A 23683-nucleotide genomic window follows, 5' to 3' on the forward strand; every position below is an offset into this window, starting at 1 on the left:
CCCCTCCCTCCCGGGCGCACTTCTGGCCGGCGCGGCGCAGGCGCGGGACTTGAGCTCTCGCGGGAAGCGGCGGAGGCGTTTGGGGCGAGTGGAGGCGGGCCGCTGGGCGTGGTGGAGTGCGGGCGCCATGGAGAAACGCGGGCGAGGCGGGAAACCGTTTTCGAGTCCGGCATCTCAGCTGCAGCCGGCGCCGTCGCAGCCTCGGAGGGAGAGGAGGCCCAGCATGTTCGAGAGGGAGGCAGTGAGTGCGGGGGCGGGGCCAGAGCGCGGTGGCGGGCGGCGCGGGGCTGGTGTCGGTGAGCGGCCCGCCGCCCTCGTGCTCCCCTCCCTCGTGCTCCCGGGGCTCGCGCTCCCCTCCCTCGTGCTCCCCGGTCTCCCTCTCCCTTCCCTCGTGCTCCCTGGGCTCTGCACTCAGGGCCACACGTGTGCTGTTTTGACAAGGACAAGGGTCCGATGTGTTGAGTTCTCAGAAACAGCTGCAGTCTCAGTATTTGAGGGACCTGCAGGAGGAAAAAACAAATGTGAGACTTATTGTCTGGGGTTAGTGGAAGATGCCCTTCACTTTATGGGTGGAATAACATCAGGATTTCTGTGAGACCACAGTCCAAAAACCATTATTGTAATGGAGACTTCTCCTTTTATTGAGACATTAACTGAGGAAATAATTTGTCCAAGGATAGGGAACTGTAAGGCTAGAGCTGAGACTAGCATCTGCCCTGGGAATCCTGGTCCACTTGTCTCAAGGTTTCCTTTCCCACCTACTTCATGGGACCCATAATCTCCGAGGTGAAGGAGAGAGAGCAGACAAAACGCTGATGTTCCTAAAACATTTCAAGGAATAAAACGGGAATCAAAACATGCCGGCTGTAATGACAGTTCTGTGGTGTCTCCATTTTACAAAGGAAAGAACAGACTAGAGGAGGAAAACTAGAGCAATTTCACAAAACCAAATGCAGAGCGAGGCTGGAAACTTCACCTGTTGGAAGTGAAGTTTCATGCTCCCAAAAGCCGTGCTCTGCAGTTTGGCCCCTGAACAGCATGAGGGCCAGCCATCCAGATCCACTTACACAGATTATTTTCAATAAATATATTGAAAAAAATTTTTTGAGATTTGTAACAATTTGAAAAGAACTTTCTCTAGCCTTATTGTAAGAATAGAGTATATAACATACAAAATATGTGCTCGTTAGCTATTTATATTATTGGTAAGGCTTCTGGTCAACAGTAGACTTAAGTTTTGGGGGAGTCAGAAGTTACAGATTTTTTTTTTGACTGGAGGGGGGTGGTCAGTGCCACTAACCTTCCTGTTGTTCAAGGATCAACCGTGTTGCCTGGTAATAAATCTGTTTTATAGATAGATCACCAGCAGTAAAGAAAAATTTCTGTATTTTGAGGCAGACAAAGGTGCCTTTTAGGAACTTCCTACTACATGGCAGAAGTGGTCTTGAAAAATGAATAAGCCTGAATCCTAAAGGATATATATACACGTGGTATATAGACCATAGTCTGAAAATAAAGGGATATGGACCAAGGCCATTCTTGTTTGATATGGATGTGATCGATCATAGCTGCCTTTAAGACCTAGGCTTCTAGGAGTAAGAAATTTGAATAGACCAGAAACGGGGAAGAGACTGAGAATGCACTCCACATATGCTCACTAAATGGACCTGAGAATAATAAGTGCACTAATGGGTAATTTCTAATTTTTTGGTAGTAGAGAATTCCTCTGTTCTTAAGCATAGGAAGCATGAAGACACACAGCACAATTTAATCGATTTAAATGTCTTTTAATTTTATATGTGCTGCATCCATTTTTTTTTTCTTCTAGTAATAGTACTTCCATTTTCCTTTGGAGGATTAATTCATTTCCCATACAATAGAGTTTTAATGGGACTGTCATTTTCCTTAACTTTGTGGTTAGATGAGACACAAATGTGGCTAATTAGTTGAACGCTTCATGGAATAATGTAAGAAAATGGTTGGGATTAATTCAAATTGAGGACAGAATACTGATGTGCCTCATGTGTCTGGTTCTTTAGCCTTCTCTTCCATTCTGTGAGCTGCTCAAACCAAAGATCCAAAACCATAAACAGATAACCAAAAAATTGAAGACTTGGTTAGTCTTACTTGTGTATATACATTTGAAAATCTTAAATACAAGCAAATAGCGTTTAGATTTTTAGAGCAGAGCTATAGAGAGAGCATGAGCTGGGGGGAGGAGCAGAGGGAGAGGGAGAAGCAGACTCTGCATTGACCAGGGAGCTCGACTCGGGGCTCATCCCAGGACCCTGGGATCATGACCTGAACTGAAGGTGGACGCTTAACTGATAGAGCTACCCAGGTGCCCCAAATAGCCTTTAATTAGTATATTAATATAATATTGTTACTAATATAGTGGCATCTTATGACCAGACTCTGTTTATTTTGGGATTATAAGCAGGCTCAACATAAGGAAATGCTGTATCACTAGGTTAAATAATTAAAGTCAGGTTATTTTTGTAGATGCAAAAATGTTGATCATATTTAAAACATTTCTAATTTTTAGAAGTAATTACAAAGATTCTTCCTTAATGAAAGGATAAAATAATGAATAAAAGGAAAACTGAATCATGGGGAGCCTGGGTGGCTCAGTCATTAAGCATCTGCCTTCGGCTCAGGTCATGATCCCAGGTCCTGGGATTGAGCCCTGCATCGGGCTCTCTACTCAGCCGGAAGCCTGCTTCTCCCTCCCCCATGCCCCCTGCTTATGTTCCCTCTCTCGCTGTCTCTCGCTCTGTCAAATAAAATCTTTAAAAAAAAAAAAAAGGAAAACTGAATCAAAAGGCCAAAATTATATATAAGGAAGAAATGTTAGAGATGTGAGTTTTCAGCAAGTTAGAATCACTGTTATTTTCAAACCATGCATGCATGCTCTATCCCCAAGGGAATCATTGCAGTTGTAAGCCACTGTTAAGGATACAGTCTTGTTGTATCCCTTGTGTATGTTGTGGGGAAAAAAGATGGCAATTACTCTAGAGAAGTATTCTCTTAATAAAAAAAGAACAAAATAAGATTTTATTTTTTTTTTTTATTTTTTTTTAAAGATTTTATTTATTTATTTGAGACAGAGAGAATGAGAGAGAGAAGAGAGCACATGAGAGGGGGGAGGGTCAGAGGGAGAAGCAGGCTCCCTGCCGAGCAGGGAGCCCGATGCGGGACTCGATCCAGGGACTCCAGGATCATGACCTGAGCCGAAGGCAGTCGCTTAACCAACTGAGCCACCCAGGCGCCCCAAAATAAGATTTTATTTTTAAGAGGCTTTGGGAGCAAATAATTCCTCTTTACTCCAACTAAAACAATGCAGCCTGGCAAATAATCAAAACAGTAGATTTCTGATGAAGGGCTTCCAACTAGCAGCCAACATGGAGTAACTCCTACCAGAAGCCATTGAAAATAGCACAAAATGTATGAAGCAATTGTTCTTCCATTGATGAGATGTAAGGCAAGACAGGATAGTAATCTCTGGGGGTGGGGGATAGGAATGGTGACCCCCAAGATTTCCTCTGACTCCCCGATGAGGGAATTCTGGCCTATACCTGTGGAGAGCTCTTCCTTAGTTGAGAAGGGTTTGAGAGCCAGGGTAGATGAAGCTGGTGTGAATGCAGAGCAGAGTATTAGGAGGGAGCTGCACAAACAGCTCCAAAGATCTGCTAAGGATTTTCCTCAGGTCTTCAGGTTAGAGGATCAGTGTGTCTAATAAGGAAACCACCTGTTCCCAGAGAAAGAACCACCAAAAGGAGCAGGAAAAAATAGCTGCACTCAGACAAAATCATTTGTTTTTCCACCAGTAGGAGTGGAAAACCATGTAAATCATAGGGCATTGGTTAGAGTGCTAAGAAGTGTATTGTCTCAGTACTGGGGGAAGAAATAGCTCTAGACTTAAAGATTTTTCCAGTTTGGTCTATCAAGATTAAAAGCAAGTCTCAAGAGAATGAAACTGTTCCTGTTACTACATGCTAGAAAACTCAAGAGTATGTAAAGGAATGCAAAAACACACCAAGGTAAAAGTCACAGTATCTTCTGTCTAATTAAATATTTTCAGACCTACAAAGAAACAGGAAAATAGAACTCAAAGTGAGAAGAAACAATAAAAACACCCAGAAATGACAAATAGCAAAGATAGAATTAGTATAAAAGGTCACTGAAGTAGTTACTACAGAAAAGTTACTGTATTAGTTTTCATTAAATTAAAGCAGTTATATGATATTAAATGATAAAACAGTTATTACATTTTGTATGTTCAAGCATGTTAAATCCAGATGAAACTCTACAGTTGATAAATATAATGTTAGAGATGTAAAAGATACTGAATGGAAATAGCAGATTTCACACTGCAGAACAGAACTTAGTGAACTTAGAGGCAGCAATGGAAAGAAGACCTGAAAAAAAAATATATTAGGAGAAATAAATGAGATACAGGGAAATTCAGGCAAAAAAAAAAAAAAAATATATATATATATATATACACATATATGTATATATATTTATATTTGGAGTTCCCAAGTGAGGAGAGGAGACAGGGCAGACAAAGATTTGAAGAAATAATGGGTGAGAAATTTCCAAACTTAATGAAAACTATAAACCCACAAATCCAAGCTCGATGAACTTCAAGCACAAGAAACATGGATATTATGCTGAGACGTGTAGCAAATTGCTTAAAATCAATGATTTAATAATTTAAAGGCAGCTAGGAAAAAAAAACTGTAGGTACAGAGGAATGGTAAAATGAGAGCAGGCTTCTGATCAGAAACAATGCAAGCCAGAAAACTGGCACTTTCATTAGTTTTAAAGTATCTTTAAAGTTGAAAGACCATCAACCTAGAATTCTATACCCAGTGAAAAAAAATTTTCAAAAACAAAGGCAATATAATAGGTTTTTCAAATATATGAAAATCAAAAATTCACCGTCAAAAGCTCTGCACTATCCAAAATGTGAAACGAAGTCTTTTGGGCATAATGAATGTGGTAAGAGATGTAAATATGTATCTAGATGAAAGCATTGGAAGTGGTAAATATGTAGATAAATATTTTTTTTTTCTGTTTAAGGATTATTGGGATGATGAATCACTGAATTCTACTCCAGAAACCAGTATTATAGTGTATGTTAACTAGCTAAAATTTAAATAATAACTTTAAAAATTATAAATTAGGAAAAAAAATTAAAAGTAAAGATTATTGGCTGATTAAATACAAAATAACATTTTGGGGCTTGTAGCATATGTAGAAGTAACATGCATGAATTCTTCCCAATTCATTCTGCGGGGTCAGCATTATCCTACTATCAAAACCAGAATAATAAAACAAACCACTGTTCCTCATGAACATAGATGCAAAAATTCTTAATGAAACTATAGCAAATTAAATCCAACAACATGTTAAGAAAAATAAAATACATATACTGCACCCAACATAGGAGCACCTAAATACATAAGGCAAGACATAAAGGGAGAAAGAGACAGCAATACGTAATAATAGGGGACTTCAATACCCTACTTACATCAATGGGTAGATCATTCAGACAAAAAATAAAACATCAGCTTCAATGACACAGTAGACCAGATGGACTTAACAGATATATATAGAACATTCCGTCCAGGAGCAGCAGAATACACATTCTTCTCAAGTGCACATGGAACATTCTCCAGGACCTATCACATTAGGCCACAAAACAAGTCTTCATAGATTTAAGAAGACTAAAATACCAAGCATCTTTACCAACCACAATGGTATGGAACAAGAAGTCAATTATAAGAAGAAAACTGAAAAAATCACAAATATGTGAAGATTAAAAACATTATATGGAACAACCAATGTGTCACTGTAGAAATCAAAAGAGAAATTTAAAAATTCCTTGAAACAAATGAAAATGGAAATACAACATACCAAAATTTATAGAATGCAAAACATTTCCAAGAGGGAATTTCATAACAATAAATGCTTACCTCAAGAAACAAAAAATCTCAAGCATCTAACTTTATACATCAAAGACTAGAAAAAGAAAAATTGAGACCCAAATTTGGTAAAAGAAAGGAAATATTTGAGAAGTAAATGAAAAAGAGACTAAAAACACAATAGAAAAGATAAGTGAAATTAAGAGCTGGTTCGTTGAAAAGATAAAATTGACAAACCTTTATTTAGAGAAACCAAGGAAAAAAGGGAGAGGGCTCAAACAAAATCAGAAATGAAAGAGGAGAAAAAAAAAAGACATTACAACTAATATCATAGACATAGAAAGCATCATAAGGTATTATTAGCAGTTATACACCAACAATTTGGACAACCCAGAAAAAATATATAAATTCCTAAAATAGGAAACCTGAACAGACCAATATCTAGTGAGGAGATTGAATTAGTAATCAAAAACCTCCCAACAAACAAAGGTCAGGACCAGATGGCTTCACTGGTGAATTTTACCAAACATTCAAAGAAGAAGTAATACCAATCTTTCTCAAACTCTTCAAAAGAATAAAAGAGGAAGGAACACTTCCAAACTAATTTTATGAGGCCAACATTACCCTGATAACAAAACCGTACAAGGACACCAGAGAACAGAAAACTACAGGCCAATAAACCTGATGAATGTAGTTGCAAAAATCCTCAAGAAAATATTAGCAAGCCAACTTCTACAATATATTAAAAAGATCATACAACATGGTCAAGTGGAATTTATTCTAGTGATGCATGGATGGTCAGCATCCCCAACAATCAGTGTGAGACTGCATTAGCAAAATGGAGGATAAAAGTTGTATCATCTTGGGCACCTGGGAGGCTCAGTCGGTTGAGCGTCTGCCTTCGGCTCAGGTCATGATCCTGGAGTCCCGGGATTGAGCCCCATATCAGGCTCCCTGCTCAGCCAGGAGTCTGCTTCTCCCTCTGCCCCTCACCTCTCTATTTTTAAAAAATTGTGTCATCTCAGTAGATGCAGTAAAAGCATTTGGTAAACTTCAATATCCATTTATCCTAAAAATTCAACAAAGTGGGTTTAGAGGGAACATACCTTAGCATAATAAAGGTCATATATGACAAACTTACAGTGAACATCATACTCAATGGTGAGGAGCTGAAAGGTTTTCCTTTAAGTTCAGGAACAAGACAAGATGCCCAGGGCGCCTGGGTGGCTCCGTCGTTAAGCGTCTGCCTTCGGCTCAGGTCATGATCCCAGGGTCCTGGGATCGAGTCCCACATCGGGCTCCCTGCTCGGCGGGAAGCCTGCTTCTCCCTCTCCCACTCCCCCTGCTTGTGTTCCTGCTCTCGCTATGTCTCTCTCTCTCAAAAAAAATAAATAAAATCTTTAAAAAAAAAAAAGACAAGATGCCCACTCCAACGCTTCTATTCAACATTATATTGGAAGTCCTAGCCAGAGAAATTAGGCAAGAAAAAGAAAGAAAAGACATCCAAATTGGAAAGGAAAAAGTACAGCTGTCACTATTTGTGTATGACATGATACTATATATAGTAAACCCTAATGACTCCACCAAGAAACTGTTAGATTCAGTAAACAAACTTAGCAGAATGGCAGTCAACAAAATCAATATGAAAAAAAAATCTATTGCATTTCTATACACAAGCTGTCAGAAATTAAGAAAACAATCTCATCTCACAATTGCATTAAAGAATAAAATATCTAGGAATAAATTTAACCCAGGAGGTGAAAGTCCTCTACAGTGAAAACTGTAAGACATTGATGAAAGAAACCGAAGACAACACAAATAAATGGAAAGATATTCAACGTTCATGGATTGGAAGAATTAATATTGTTAAAATGTACATACTACCCAAAGCAATCTACAGAGTCAGTGTAATCCCTAATAAAATTCCAATGGCATTTTTCACAGAACAATCCTAAACTTTGTATGGAATCATAAAAGACCCCAAGTATCCAAAGCAGTATGGAGAAAGAAGAACAAAGCTGGAAGCATCTCACGTTCTGATTTCAAAGTATATTACAAAGCTGTAGTGATCAAAGCAGTATGGCATTGTCATAAACACAGACACTTAAATCAATAGGACAGAACAGAGTCCAGAAGTAAACACATATTTATGGTGAATTAACTTATAACAAAGGAGCCAAGAATACACAATAGGGAAAGGGACAGTCTTTTCAATGGTTATTGGCAAAACTGGATCAGCATTTTACATGTACATAAAAATAAACTCAAAGACTTGAATGTAAGACCTGAAACCATAAAATTCCAAAAAGAAAACATAGGTGGTAAACACCTTAGCATCAGTCTTGGTGATGATTTTTTGATCCGACTCCAAAAGCAAAGGCAACAAAAGCAACAATAAAGAGGTGGAACTACATTAAACTAAAAAGCTTTGGCCCAGCAAAGGAAACCAACAAAATGCAAAGGCAGCCTACTGAGTGGGAGAGATTATTTGCAAATCATATAACTAATAAGGGGTTAGTATCCAAGATATGTGGAGAACTCCTACAACTCAACAGCAAAAAAACCCTAGCAACTGGATTAAAAAATGGCCAGAAGTTCTGAATAGGTATTTTTCCAAAGAAGACGTACAGATGGCCAAAGGTACATGAGCAGATGCTCAACATCCCTAATCATCAGGGAAGTGCAAATCAAAACCACAGTGAGATATTACCTCACACCTATTAGATTTGCTATTATTGAAAAACGAGATGACAAGTGTTGGCAAGGATGTGGAGAAAAGGCAGCCCTTGTGCAGTGTTGGTGGGAATGTAAATGGGTACGGCTACTATGCAAAACAATATGGAGATTCCTCAAAAAATTAAAAGAACTACCATACAATTCAGCAATTCCATTTCTGGGTATTTGTCCAAAGAAAACAAAAACACTAATTTGAAAAAATACATGCATCCCTGTTTATTGCAGCATTATTTACAATAAATAGCCAAGATACGAAAACAACCTAAGTATTTATTTATTCCACCATTAAAAAAAGAATGAAATCTTGCCATTTGCAATAACATATGTGGACCTTGAGAACAGTAGGCTAAGTGAAATAAGTCAGACGAATACTGTATGATCTCACTTATATGTGAAATCTAAAAAGAAAAATAGGTGAAGGAGGTCAAAAGGTATAAACTTCCAGTAAAATAATAATAATAATAGTAATAGTATATTATATTTGAGTGGAGTTTGTTCCAGGAAAGCAAGGTTGGTTAAACATTCAAAAAATCATATAGCCACATTAACAAACTATTAGTGATGAAAAATAGGCTGGCAAATGGTAACATTTCGGGCGCCTGGGTGGCTCAGTTGGTTAAGCGACTGCCTTCGGCTCAGGTCATGATCCTGGAGTCCCTGGATCGAGTCCCGCATCGGGCTCCCTGCTCGGCAGGGAGCCTGCTTCTCCCTCTGACCCTCCCCCATCTCATGTGCTCTCTCTCTCTCATTCTCTCTGTCTCAAATAAATAAATAAAATCTTTAAAAAAAAAAAAAAAAAAATGGTAACATTTCTACTCACATTAAACCAGCTCACCAAATAGTCACGGCCATAGCTGGACAATGATATATATCTAAGATGATGGCCTATCTCTGTGAAACGTATGCAGTGGTCAAACAGATGATATAATCAGATGCCAAGAGAAGGGCTGGAAGAATCTACATTTAAACATGTTCTTTGTCTTGCCAACCTGCCAATCAGATAAATCCCTCAGAGGGGGCAAAGAAAGGGAAGTATTGATCCAGTGCCAGTTTCTGCCACATAGAAACATCAGTGGTAGAGAATAAATACTCTCACAATACTCCTAGGATTGTGATTTTTAATATTTACATCTTAAACTACTGGTCTCTGCAGTAAAATCTGAAAAGGAGGAGGGATGATAGAAATAGGTAGACTTGTATTATATATTTAGAAAAATCGAGAGATAATAAACATTAAAATTAATAAAAGTTTAATAGGTGGGTGCAACAGTAATTCTATATAAAAACAACTCCTAAAAACATAAAACGTGTTTTTAAATCTAAAGCCTCATTGAAAAAATAGCAAAAGAATAAATGCTTCAGAATAAATTGAAAGATTTGTGTTAAAATAAAAAATTACTTGGAAATAAAAATTCTTACATAAATGCCAAAGTAAACCATGTTCCTGGTTACAGAATTACTTAGTTAACATTATTTGTAAAAAGCATTACAAAGTATAAAGTTATCTCCCTCCAAACCTTGATCTCCCTCTAATCTGTTCACCACACCAGCCAGAATGACCTTTTAAAACTGTAATTTAGAACATATCACTCACATCCTTAAATTTTTCCAGCGACTTCCCGCTGTTCTGAGAATAAAACCAAACTGCTCACCACATTCTTTCTATTCAGTGCTTCACGACCTGCTCCTCGGTTGCCTTTCTAGCTTCCATCATGTCACCACTCTGCCTTGCTCAGAACACTTGACCCACACTGACCACAAACCTGCTCCTAGAACACACTGTTAGCCTTGAAGCCTTTGTTCTTTTTGGGCTTCAGCCCAAATCTAACTTCATTCAGAGGGGCCTTCTCTGGTAACTCTGTCTAAATTAGTCCTTCCCAATGAGTTCCTACCAAGTCATGTGGTTTTATTTTGATAGCATTTGCTACTATATAAATCCGTTTATTCATGTTTCTGTATGCTTTAAATTGTCAATCAGCCCTCCTGTCCATTAGAATGATCCCTCCATGAATGGAGACTCCTTGATTATGAGTTAAAATAAGCCGAACAATTAATCCCTAGCTATTAAAACGAAGCTCACCACTGTAACTTCAGAGCCTAGAACATTTATCTGGACCATATTAGGCACCAAATAAATATTTCTTTAAGGAGTGTTGAATGTCACAGAATGAATGTTGAATCTCAAAACCATAAAATAATGTAGGTACCAGATCAATACACTTTAGTTATCTTTTCAACTTAAGACTTATGTAATGTTATTTATGTAAATATTTATGTAAATAATGGTATTATTTACTCAAAGACAAAAGTAAATAAAATTGTAAGAACACAATGAAGGATAATATTTTCATAACCTCAGGGTAGAGAACCAGAAAGTTTTCTTTACACACCTGTCTCCTAGCCACCCAGTTGCCCTCTCTGGAGGCCTCTCTTGTTTCTGGTTCTTTTGTATCTTCCATGGATATTTTAAATATACATATGCAAATTTGTGTTTATAGATAAATAGATGATTGCTAGCTAGATAGACTTTTTTTTCTTTTACCCAATTGATAGCCAGGAGTGAATCACTGAATCTAGGATTCAGCAACTTCTTTATCAATTAGAATGGATTTCCAAACTTTGTGTCAGCTCTGTCCCATTGTAGCAGGGTTACAATTAAAAAAGTGATCTCTTTTTCTTTTCCTTCCCCCCTGTTTCAGTATACACAGATTTTAAGAGAAAGACTGAGAGAATCGATTCATGATGTTCAGTATGTAGAGCCTCCATTTGATGATTCAATTGCTGATCTAGGTAAAGAATGGAAGAGTGCCCTGGCAAAATTAAAGTTTGCTAATTCATATAGAATGGAGCCATTGAAAAAATTCCAAGCTCATTCAGTAGAAACTAAAGTCCAGCAGATATTAAAGGTAGGTTGATAAATACATATGATAGCAATATCTTAGCTTTGGGGATTTGATAAACTGTATTAAGATTTATGGCCATATATTTCATTGATTTTTTTAGCATTTATCTCTGAAAATATGGAAGTACTTTTGTAGTCATACTCAAATATATTTCACATTGATGCTGTGAGCTAGACTTAATTCTTTTATTTCAACCATTAATTAACCCGTAATTATCCATAAATTATCCCTCAGGTTTCATGTTTTCCCATATTTGGAGGAATGAGTTAAACAAAACACACTGTATCTGTATATGGGTGTGAAAAGGTGGTCCCTGGACGCTGAAGCATTTAAGGGCAGGCAACTACCAACACAGGCACTGGTCCCCTTCCTTGAACTGTGACTGGAATCTGAAGGTCATTTAAGACAGTTGTTTCCAGGCTAGTCCAAAAAAGCTGCTTCAATTTTATAAAATACTGTAAGGCTAATGTTAATACCAACATTATTTATACTAGTGTTGGTATCTGAAGGCTACATTGTTCAGATGGAAAGAATTCCTTCATCATCTTTCTTAAAGGACAAAATTAAAGTTTTTTATTTATAGAAAATTTGAGGGACCACTTTTTCTGAATCACCTTTTCATCTGTGGTCTCTAGTGCTGGGCCCCAGGCACCCAGGCGTTTTCTGATGGCCACATTCCCCTGTGGGACTCCACCAAGCTTGAGTCTACCCCAGATACGTTTCTGATTTCAAAGTTCCCTCCCCTTCAGTTTACAAGGTGCATTCTCTCAGTAACTACTGATGTGAGCTAGGTGTTGGGAAGAAAGCATCTCTTTAATTTATTTTGTATAAATGATTAATACTCTTTTAATCATATCAAAGTTAATTATTTAAATGAATTAACTTTTATTAATACAGAAGAATATTTAGGAGGCCTACTCTAGCCTCCCTCTACTACCACAGACAGATACATTTCTAAGCTGAACTAATCATTGTCATGGCTTCAGGAAATAAAGAAATTAAACTCAATTTAATACAATAAAATAATTATTACCTTCTTCTCTTACTTAAACACCAACAGCAAGCATTTGTGACATGAGAATATACATTTGGTGTGTCTCTTACTTGGTCTTACCACATAGACTGAGTTCGGATTTATTGGATATAGTAGGATTTCAAATTGTATTTACATATGATAATTTACAGAATTGCATTGAGTGTGATGGGGCCTGGAACAGCTGATTGGATATGTAGGTGGATAGCTAGGTGTCATAAAGAGGCCAGGGATTTTCGCTTGGGTTCACGGAAAATTCAACATAGTTCTGGGTGCAGAAATAGTATACACTGCTGGAGCTTGTGGGTGTCTTCCTATAGCAAGCACTCATTATTTGTTAAATAAGAGCATGTGGGCGGGCAAAGCCTGAGGTCTGTTAGGCAGATTCAGAAGAGAGAGTGGATGTTGCTAAACGTCTGAAAGACAGAAACACAGCCAATGCCTGAGGGAAACAAATGCTTCTAGACCCAGTTTTAGGTCCAGCACCATTCTAGAAGGGAATCAAAACAAAACAAAAAAACAGAGCAATCTATTTGGTTTTACATGTCTATAAAATTAGCTGGTAGGAGCTCATTTGTTATCGCAGGACCCAGAACCACATTAATTCATCATTGTCCAGGTAAGTCAAAGGTACCTGCAGTCTGCTCATTAGGTGGTCCAGGTGGTCCAGTCTGCTTATGGGCTGTGGAAAAGCCTAGTGCCTCATGACTCACATCTGTCTCCCCAGCTGTGATTAATCCACAGCAGACATGGCGGGAAACCTTGGATTTCCTCAGCGTCCCCCTGGAGTCCACAGAGGGAGCAGCTAGAGAAGTGGCTTTAATTCAAGGACACTGGGGAAGACAGGAGTCACATAATACAGGCTCCCGTCCAGGAAACCCAGGCTTTAGGAAAACGCAAGTCTGAGTTTTAGCAAATATGGAAATTAGAGAAAGATTTCCTTCATCTACCTAAGCATTCCCAGAAGCCTTGTTTTAAAATTCCCGTGTCTCCCCACTAGCTGTTTGAAAGGAAAACTTAACTGGTTAAGGGTTGGTAATGAAGAGCAATTGAATGTGATTAAAAACCAAATAAACTTTATTCAGCATTGTTATTGAAATAAATTGATAAGCTCAACATTCATTTAATACTATTTGGTTAGGAATGCATCTGTTTTTTTTAAAGTTATATGTATTATTTAGATACATGTTTTCTTGAATTTTTATGTAGAAAATATTTGGTTTGAAAATTAAAATGTTTTTTCTATTTTTTTAAAGGAAAGTCTTAAAGATGTCAAATATGATGATAAAGTCTTCTCTCATTTGTCACTTGAGTTAGCAGACCGCATCTTGTCAGCAGTGAAAGAATTTGGGTATCACCGTTACAAGTTCATTATAAAAGTATTGTTTATTCAAAAGACTGGTCAGGCGATAAATGTGAGTACCACGCTGACGCAGCATCTCCCAGGCAGTGCCCCACGGTGTCCCCTCTAGTGACCTGAGTTCCTGTGCCATGGCCTCCACGGCCCCAGGTGCCTCTCTGACAGAGGATGGTTTTGTTAACTGTATCTTCCTTCAGTGCCTCTTATTTGAAAAGTACTAACCCAGAAATGGCAATTTTCTTTTTTTTTAAAGATTTTATTTATTTGTTTATTCATTTGAGAGAGCAAGAATGAGAAAGAGAGAGAGTGCATGAGAGGGGGGAGAGTCAGAGGGAGAAGCAGACCCCCCGCTGAGCAGGGAGCCCGATGCGGGACTCGATCCTGGGACTCCAGGATCATGACCTGAGCCGAAGGCAGTCGCTTAACCAACTGAGCCACCCAGGCGCCCCCAGAAATGGCAATTTTCTATTGATAATTTATTAAACTATATAGCTATCCTATTCCGTGATCACACTAATTTTGACAATTTAATGTCATTTGATAATTAACCAGTACATTTATTTTGAGCACTAATGGGAGTTAGGTTAGGTACTGAGAAAAAGAAAATGGGGAGACGCAGACCATGATTCTCCGAGAGTTTTTACTTGAGGAAAGAAAACAATGCAGGCCAGCGTTTAAGAAATGGAATGGGATGGACAGTGGTACAGCTTAGGTTTCCGAGTCCAGCTGACCTAGACAGGAATGCTGGCAGCGACAGTCGGAGCCTGCGGCCGGGGCATGGCTGTTTTCATCTGTAAAACGGAGATGGTACACCTAAGGGCCGCAGCTACCCTGAGGGCTAAATGAGTGGGTCTGTAAGAAAGCCATCCACGTGGTCTCTGGCACAGAGGCCTCAGTCAGCAGCAAGGCAATCGCGGTCATTTACAAATATGAATACACTAGACCCTGTGAGCTGGAGTGAGCTGCCCGTCAACGCATGGCAGCTGGTCACGGTCTGCAGTCTTCGCCGAAGCAGGCAGAGGGCTGCTGGCCACACAAGAGTCAACAAGACGGAGGTGACCTTGGCACCCAGGGATAAGAGAACACCAGCACATACTTCTCACGTGGAGGAGATTAGAGTAGGGCAGAGCGGCCCCTGGGATTGTCTGGAGCCAGGGAGGCCCTCTGATATCTGAATGTCACGAAGAAACCAGCTGTGCCAGAGACTGGGGAGAGGGACTGGCAACCGGAGAATGCAGGAGTGGAAAGATGCCGTGGCAGCGGGGAACTGGCATGCTTGGTTAGTAACCTGTGTGCTTGCCGTATATTTCAGTAGCGCACGTGGGTAACTGTACCGTACAACAAACCACCCCACAGCTTAGCAGCGCAGAACGACAGCCGTTTATCTGTCATCGTTCTGTGGGCCAGCCAAACTATAGCAGCGGCTTCTCCTGCTGGTCTCCCTGACACACTCGCCGTCCCACATGGCCTCGCTCACGTGTCTGGTGGCCGGTGCTCACTGTTGGCTGGGGCTCCCGGGTTCTCCTGCACGTGAGCCACCGTCCTCTGGCGGGCTGAGTGGCTTTCCTTATGTGGGGGTCTCCTCAGAGCATTCTGAGCAGGTGGGAGCAGAAGACCTCTGAAGGCTTTGCTTGGAAGTCACACAATGTCCCATTCTTTTGCTCAGAGCAAGTCCCAAGACCAATTCATACTCAAGGGCTAGAGAAATAGACTCACCCTCTTGGGAGAAACCACAACAGGTTTGTGGCCATTTATATCCACCATGGAAAAGTAGGCTGTACTCAAATCACGTATGGCTTTGTGAGCGAAGTAAAGGATTTAGAATTTTCAATAATGGTCTGCTTGGATAATCAATGCCATTTCTTTATTTCAAAACAAAGTTCTAATAAACTTTCCCTTGAACATATTTTAAGGATGGAAAGGAGAATTCCATATCAGGGAGTGTAACACAGCGGAGTAGTACTGTATGCAGAACTCTTAGACCCAGTTACAGAGGGTTCCCCGCTCTGCGCCCAGACACTCTGCTAAGGTCCAGTCCCTGCGTCAGAGAAGGACCACTCCAGGAAGAGAAGAGGGGCCCTTTCAGGAAAGGGGGCATTGGACAAACTACTTTCTAAATATGACTTTCTGAGATACTGTATAGACTTAAAGTTTACTTCTTAACATGTTCAATTTAAAGTTGGTCTTTTGAAATTTGTGTATCACAGATTGCCAGCAGATGGATATGGGATGTTGCATGGGACAGCTGGGTTGCGGCGAAACAGGAAACGGAAACGTACGTCGCCTTGGCCCTGGTGTTTGCTCTCTATTGTGAATAGCTCATTACAAGTTATAGGAGTGCTTGCTTCTCAACTTTACCGAGATCTGTGACTTTGAAGATTTGCAAACTTCATAGTGGTTAGCTATGCTTTGGCCTCCAGCTGAAGACTGACTGTATTCTTTTAACAACAAACAAGTAAAAGCCAGATTTTTAGCTTCATACTTACTAGTTATCATATTTATTAACATTCTATGACCCCAAAGTATAAATGTATGTACGATACATGTAAGGATAGATAGAGTATATAAATGCTTATAGTGGGTGCTACTATAGGGAAATTACTTATCATTCTTTTTAGAGTTAAGACAATTAGAATTTGCTACCGGAAATTATGACACAACCTTGTAAAGTGTCGAGTAAATGTTAAAATAGATTTTGGAAAACTTCTAAAGGCAGTTATATCTTTAAATGGCATTTTAATACGTTGTAGGCATTCTTTGGAAAGAAATTACCAAGTTTGAAATAAAGACATTAATGTATTTAACACATCCCTAACCAATCAAAATGCTTAACGTGTGGTCATTCTTTTTGTTAGTCTGTTAGTTAAATTCTTTTTAGGTGCAAGAACTGAAAAAGCTAAACCAGTGGGGTTTTTTTGTTTTGTTTAGTTTTGTTTTTTAAAAACAGAATTTTGTTTTCCAGGCATTTGATCAGGGACCCAGGTTTTTTCTGTCTTTCCCCTTCCCCCGCCAGACTTTTACATACATTTGTTTAACTTGATTTAATCACGTTCCTGTCCTGTCTGTGACTAGATGGGTCATAGTTCACTCCTTGGGGCTGGGGCTGCATCCCCCCTTTGTTGGAGCACATGGCCACATGAAAAGAGTAGACATGACTATCAGTCAGAGGTCTTCCAGCAAGGAATCAGGGGGTGGGCTTGGAGGAGGCAACCAGTAATGTCTGTGATCAGATGAGTTGTAATCAGAACTTGGAAAACCATGTCAAACTTAATGGATGGTTAAAACAGCCATTAGTTGAATAGTCCAAGACTGGAATGTAGAAAGGTCGAGGAGAGTTTTCTTTTCACTTATGTGTTATCATGAGCTGGATAATCCAGGACAAACAAGTCCGTGCTGCACAGCATAAACATGGTCATTGTTGCCCAAAGAATCTTCAACACGGGAGTTCTCAGTTGTGATCTGTGGCCGCCAAAAAAGTGGTAGTGAGCCTGTGCAACAGCTCATGTTAAGCAATGCACCTTCCTGCTGAATTTGCAGGATTCATTAGTTGTAAAGCGTACGGCCTCCTAGAACTGTTTGTAAAGTGAGAATGAGACCTCCTAAGGCTAGCGTGTGAATTATGTGACGTAGTAAATAACCAAGCACTTGTGCCCAGCACTTCACAGAACCCTGGACCTTCCTACGTCCAAAAATGTGACCTGCTGGTATTACCTGATTTGAGGTCTCGGAAGTACCTTCCGCTCTGCTCTTTCTCTTGCTTTCCCCAACCCCGTACACACTTCGTTGTTGAATTCCATACAAGTGACTCAAATCCTCCCCTTTCCTCCACCGCAAAGTCTTGTCTGGCTTTGCTGCAGCGCCCCTTTCATCTGTGTGTTAGTTCAGCTGTTTTGTTCGGCCACACTCTGTGTACACCATGTCCCAGGCACTGTGTGAGGCGCAGGGTGTGGAGCAGGGCCCTTGCCTCAGCAGGCTTCCATTGTGGCGAGCGCGCCTCGGGAGGAATGGGGAGCACACCCTTCTTTGCCTCCCACAGAACATTGGTGGTGCGTCCGTCTGGAAGGCATGACCGAGGTCATGTCACCCCCTGGCCCAGGTCCTCTCAGTCCTCGGTCGTCTTCTGAGTTAAACTCTTCTGCTTACTCTTACGGGTCTGATTCTCCAGGGAAGAGAACTGCCGTTTTTCGAGGTTTGATGGATTCCAGGTTCATGTGAACATCTCTAACCCAGCAGTACTTCTTACTGCTGCCCCCACTTGACCCCCCTGTCATCAGTCACCTTCGATGTCCTCCTTTGTACTTTCATCCAGTCTCCTGCATGTTTCTGTTTGGGCCTCCCTCCCACCACAAAGACCCCTTCCAGCCTCTCCTCCTCCAAGTTGTGTGGAGGCTTGGACCAAGAGAGCCTCTGCCCTGCAATCAGCCATGTCTTCCTGCTCCGCCGTGGCAGCCGCTTCACTGTGAGCCTGCAGAAGCCACAGGACCATCCTGAACCAATTTCCCAGTGTCCTTAAGGAATTGTAAGGACGAATCACATCAGATATGACGCAGATGTTTGCTTCAGCCGCTGGAGAAATCTGCACGTCCCTGATCTGACTTCCTGCTCCTCAGAGCTTTTCAGGTCAGGTTGGTGACCTTCCTCTGCAGGCCCCACAACCCTCCTCTATATTCCCAACCTCTCCTCCAGATGTATTTTGAGTCTCTTTCCTTAACAAGGACTTGGCTTGTCCCCACAGAAGAGTCCCGGTTCTCTGAAAGGTAGGTACATGCAAAGCACCCTCCAAAGGAACCATAAGAGCAAAGAAAAAGGCCAGGTCCAGCCTGAGGAGAAGTGGTTTGTTACGGGGACTTGCAGACAGAAGCGGGTCTCGGGCGGCAGTGATGCGTAGATCTCTAAAACCCCACCTTCCCTAAGACCTGCTTTTTCAGCCCTGGAGGGTGGGCATACCTGTGGGGGGCCAGGGGGGAGAATGGTGAAGAATCGCTGTGTGTCATAGTCCTATCTCCAGGGCAGAGCAAGCCCGTCAGGCCCCGAGAGTGTGGCTAAACAGGGTGCGCTTAAATAGAAGCACAGCCTGGGGTGGGGGCTGTGCTCCAGAAGGTCACAGAGTGGTCATCATGGTGGGTTTGTCCAAGAGGACACCAGGTTCGTTCGCACAGGCCCACTACAGCCCCTCAAGCAAAAGCTGTTGTTCCTCTCAGTCCCTAATGCAACCCCTCGGGCCTTAAACACTCCAACTCCTGGCAAAGCACACGGTGTGGACTCACACCTCTTCATGTCTGTGTGCCGCCACTGCCCACGGCCCCTGGCTTGTTCCTTCTCATTACGCGAAGACAAGAGCTAGGGGACCCCAGCCCCCATCTCCATTGACTCCTGCTACCATTCTTTGTGACTTTGATACCCATACAGATAACTGTCCAGTAAGGCAGTCCCCACGTGGGCACGGTTCTGGTATGAACAAATTTTGATTGCCACGGTCTAGTAAAGAAACACCAGTCCCCCAACAGCATGACTCAAATTTCAACTACTCTGCTACACTGACAGCAAGTACATCAAGGACAGACCGCATAGGTGCTCAGCCCACAGATCACCCACAGATCACCACACCGATGACCCCACGCATCCTGGTCTTCCTCTCAAGGCCCGTCGGGGATCGGTCGCTGCACCCCATTACTCAGTGCTTCGGCCACAACACAGACAGCAAAGTGTGCAGCGGTGCTGCCTCCTTGTCTCCCAGAGACAGACCCACAGGATGTTTCACAAAAATGGACCATAAAAAGAAAATTCCATTTTACATTAGAATTTTGTTTTACAAAGTTTGACAAAAAAGTTGAAAGTGCATCAAAGAAATAAATGAGCTGCAAATGAAATTGGATGTGATTAGGAAATTTAAAAATGACAAGAGTGAAGCTGAGATGATGAGACCTCAGCCTGCATGAAGGTACCATCCAACAAGCAGAAAGAGCATGGTAACGTTGGATCAACATCTTTTAAACTGCTCTAGAGACAGAAAACTGCTTGTGGTCAACCAGACTTGGTAGAAGACAGTCATAATAATGACAAATCCCAGTGGGTGTGGCTAGCATTCAGGCCAAATGTCCACGTTAGTTGTCATGTCGAAAGAAAACTGTTAATTACAGAGAGACTGAAAAGCAAGCTTTTACTGCAGTGAAGTCTGGTTGCATCCTTTCAGAGACCCATGGGGTTGGTTAGCGTTGAGCTCTGGTTAAGCTGCTGGGCCAGACCAGGCGCTGCTGGGAAACCTGCACCCAGATTGCACAGATCAGTTAGAGCAGGTGGTTGTGACAAAGGATGAAGAGACACTGATAACAACTTCACGTTAAGGACACTTGGAGGTATCTTACAACACTGAAAATGCAAAACATCAAATGCTGGAAGGAATATGACAATTTATCAAGACACAAAAAAGGTAAGTGATAGTAGAAGGCAAGCACTGTTCAAACTACTCTTGGTAAAGATTTTACACAGAAATAAAGCACTAATTCTCAGTGTTTTTTGGATTTATGGTGTACTAAACATTAGTTTTACAATTTAAAAAAATTCTCTGTACATTTATAATTGGCAGTAAGGGAGTTTTACAAATTATTAAGATCACTTTGCATGGTCTCAGCTTCTGTGGTCATTTTTACAGTCCTGTGCTCTCAGGAAAACTAGAAGTCCGTGCTCTAGCTTCCTGATTCCTTGACCAACTCACATTTGGTGACCTTTTCCTCTAGCCCACCTTGGTTATCTCCTCCTTGGTTCAAACTGTAGACTCTGCTGTCATCAATAGCAGGATGACCTCTCAAATCTCGGACTCAAGCAGGTTATTTTTATACCATCATTTTCTGTCCTTAGGGCTCAGCACCTGTAGAATCTTACTGAAATCCCCAGTCGATGCAATAACCCATTTTATAATCTCTGCCTTACAAACACACTCAAATTCCTTTGCCCCTCTTACTCATCTGGGAAAACCCCTTCCTGAAGGAAATGCATATTCATAGCCTGAATTCAAGTAGCTAAATTTGAGAAGATGGAAAAGCCAGACAGACTGGTTTCCCTTGAAGCTCTCCACCAAAAACCTGCAGCAGGCAAAGCATTTGGCATCCTAGGAACTTTGCTCTCCTACCTCTCCCCACTACCTCCTTATTCCTCTCCTCTCCTCACTTCCATGGGTGGTTTCACCTCCTATTTCATTCAGGAAAGAAAAAATATCAGAGGAAAATCTTTCAAGTTTTTCGCCACCAAGTCTCAAAACCTACTTGCATCTGCAGCCACATTCTGTTTTCTGTCTTGCCACAGTGGATAGACTGTGCTTCTTGCTGTCAAGGGCTTACCCAGCACCATGCTGGCTTCTGGCCTTCCCAGAGCTGCCTCCCTAGCTCCTGCACGCGATGCCCCCTCTGCTCCCCCTCCTTGGCATTCAAGCTTGTTCCCCTGTGTCCCGCCTTAAAGACAACAACCCACTTCTCCAGCTACTTTCTTTCTCAGATACTTGGCACAAACTTCACGTATTAACCTCCCGTTCCCTCCTCAAGGGACTTCAGGCTAGCTTCTGAAGTTGCCACTCCTTAGAAACAGCTCAAAATAATTAAGTTTGCTCATTACCCCCAGATTGCTAAATACAATGGACATTTCTTTGTCCTCATCTTATTAACCTCTCAATTGACATAGTTGACTGTCCCTCTTTTTGAAACACTATCCTCTCAGTTTACAATATCTGTCACTTAGTTTCCTGCTCCTTTTCCACTTATTTCCAACTTAGTACGTAGCAAGGTAGTATTTGATGAATGAATGAATGATTCCTTACATTTCTATCACCTAACATAATTCTTAGTTCATAGTTGCTTTTCATAAAATATTTGTGAAATAATTGGATGGACATTATTATTTTAATCCTACAAATGAGAAAATGGAGTTTCAGAGAGATTAAAAACTTAACCCATTATGGATCACACAGCTATTAAATGGCACAGTTGTTACTGATCACAATCTTATCTCATTTTTTTTTTTTTTTAAGAGAGGGAAGAGGGAGGGGCAGAAGGAGAGGGAGAGAGAGAATCCCAAGCAGGCTCCACACTGAGCGGGGAGCCCCATCAGGGGCTGGATCTTACCACCCTGAGATCAAGACCTGAGCCCGAATCAGAAGTCAGATGCTCAGTCAACTGAGCCACCCAGGTGCCCCCAAAATCTTAACTCTTGATCTTTGTTCTCACCATTGCATCATGCTACTGCCCTGTATACTTCACCCCTAACTCCTGGAATCTGCCTTCATTTACCCTACTCTCAACCCACACTGGAATGGCTGATGCTTCTTATTTTTCCATCTCTCAGTCTTTTTCAGGCTTGAAACCCTATTTCCACTTCCAATTGTACATTGACCTGGAATTGTCCTACCCCAGTCTCTTAAGATACTTTTCAAGTTCTATGTCAACCTTAAAATCTTAACTTTTGTACTTGCAAGTAAATTTTTTCCCACCTAAACTGCCTTTAAATACATTTATATATTTGTGTCATATTCTTTCAGTGTTGAAACTGCCCGTGGGCAGGGACTGGAATCCACAAGAGTGTCTCCTGAATATTCTGGCTTGCCTTGCACGTTGAAGGGCTGAGTCGGTATCTGTTGACTTGGAATGAAGAGTTTTAAACTTGCATCTGATCTAGAGACAGAATACCCAAGGGAGGACAGTGGACCGAAATAAATGAAAGTATATTCTGAATATATATATGTATATATATTTAATGTTAAATTCCATCTAAAGAATCTGAGTAAGGGCCCTGATGAGTTAAGAGAATTTGGGAGAAAGTTGTTGATTTTTCTTGGTGGATTCAGACAGGCTATTTTCTTCAGTGGGTAGGGAAACAGGAAGCTGGTCTGACTGAGGTTGTGAGTGAAAGCAAAGTTTAAATTAGGAGCCCTTTGTGAGTCTCCAGCTATTGGTGCCATTTCTGAGCTGATGGGAATGGAAAGTCAGGAATAGGTGGGCTGGGAGAGTCAAAATAGGTCCTTTATCCCTTTACTCTCCTTTCCAAACGTTTGCTTGCTGAGTGTGAGCAAAAATAAGGAAAGGGAAGTCATGTGTCTATTGCCTGAAGCAAGTCCTCTACACTCTCAGATGCTCAAGTGTCTGCTGAGAGGTCAACTGCAACGGATTTCTGGGACCCTTGTCACAACTGTCTGCCATGTTCTTCTAAGGTTCAGTTCCTAACGTGTGTGAGAAATCTAGAAGTGGCCAGGTGAAGTCTACCAACCAGGATTAAAAATAAATTCAGTTCGAGTAAAACGCTTCCCATGATGTCGGTGTCCTCTGTCAGCCTACCTTTGGACCGTGACCTTTGCACTAATCCTGAGGGTTCAGGATTTCTGCCCACTTCGCAGACGAGACGAGAGGCCCGAGAGGTCAGCAGCTTAGGGAGCTCTCGGTGCGCGCCGGCCCACCCGGCGGCCTTCTAGGCTCTCGGGGCCGCGGCCGCGCAGGGCACCCCGCGCCGCAGCACCCCGCGCGTGCGAGCCGGCGCCGAGCCTCTCTTACACTGCGATCCCGACAGGCGGGAGCTGGGTGTGCATAAACTTTTCAGATGAAAGCAGCGGAGGATGCCGTAGACTGGCTCCCCGGCAGGTGCTTCAGGAGCTGCGGAGAGCGTGAGGCCGCCGGCAGAGAACAAAGGCGGCCGAGGGGCGGTGGCCGAGGACCGAGCGCGAAATGGGCAGGGGCCCTCA

The 23683-nt window shown here is 41.5% G+C and overlaps 1 protein-coding gene across 1 annotated transcript; it reads left to right on the plus strand.

Moving 5' to 3' along the window:
• Window positions 1-15: 15 nt before the first annotated feature.
• TCTE3 (t-complex-associated-testis-expressed 3) lies at window positions 16-21416 on the plus strand. Its single transcript, XM_032407453.1, has 4 exons — window positions 16-241; window positions 11366-11572; window positions 13859-14017; window positions 16170-21416. Exons 1-4 carry the CDS (start codon window positions 128-130, stop codon window positions 16278-16280), a joined length of 591 nt encoding a protein of 196 aa, XP_032263344.1. The 5' UTR covers window positions 16-127; the 3' UTR covers window positions 16281-21416.
• Window positions 21417-23683: the final 2267 nt, after the last annotated feature.

The sequence above is a fragment of the Phoca vitulina genome, unplaced genomic scaffold (genome assembly GCF_004348235.1).
Source record: "Phoca vitulina isolate PV1807 unplaced genomic scaffold, GSC_HSeal_1.0 scaffold9, whole genome shotgun sequence".
NCBI lineage: Eukaryota > Metazoa > Chordata > Mammalia > Carnivora > Phocidae > Phoca > Phoca vitulina.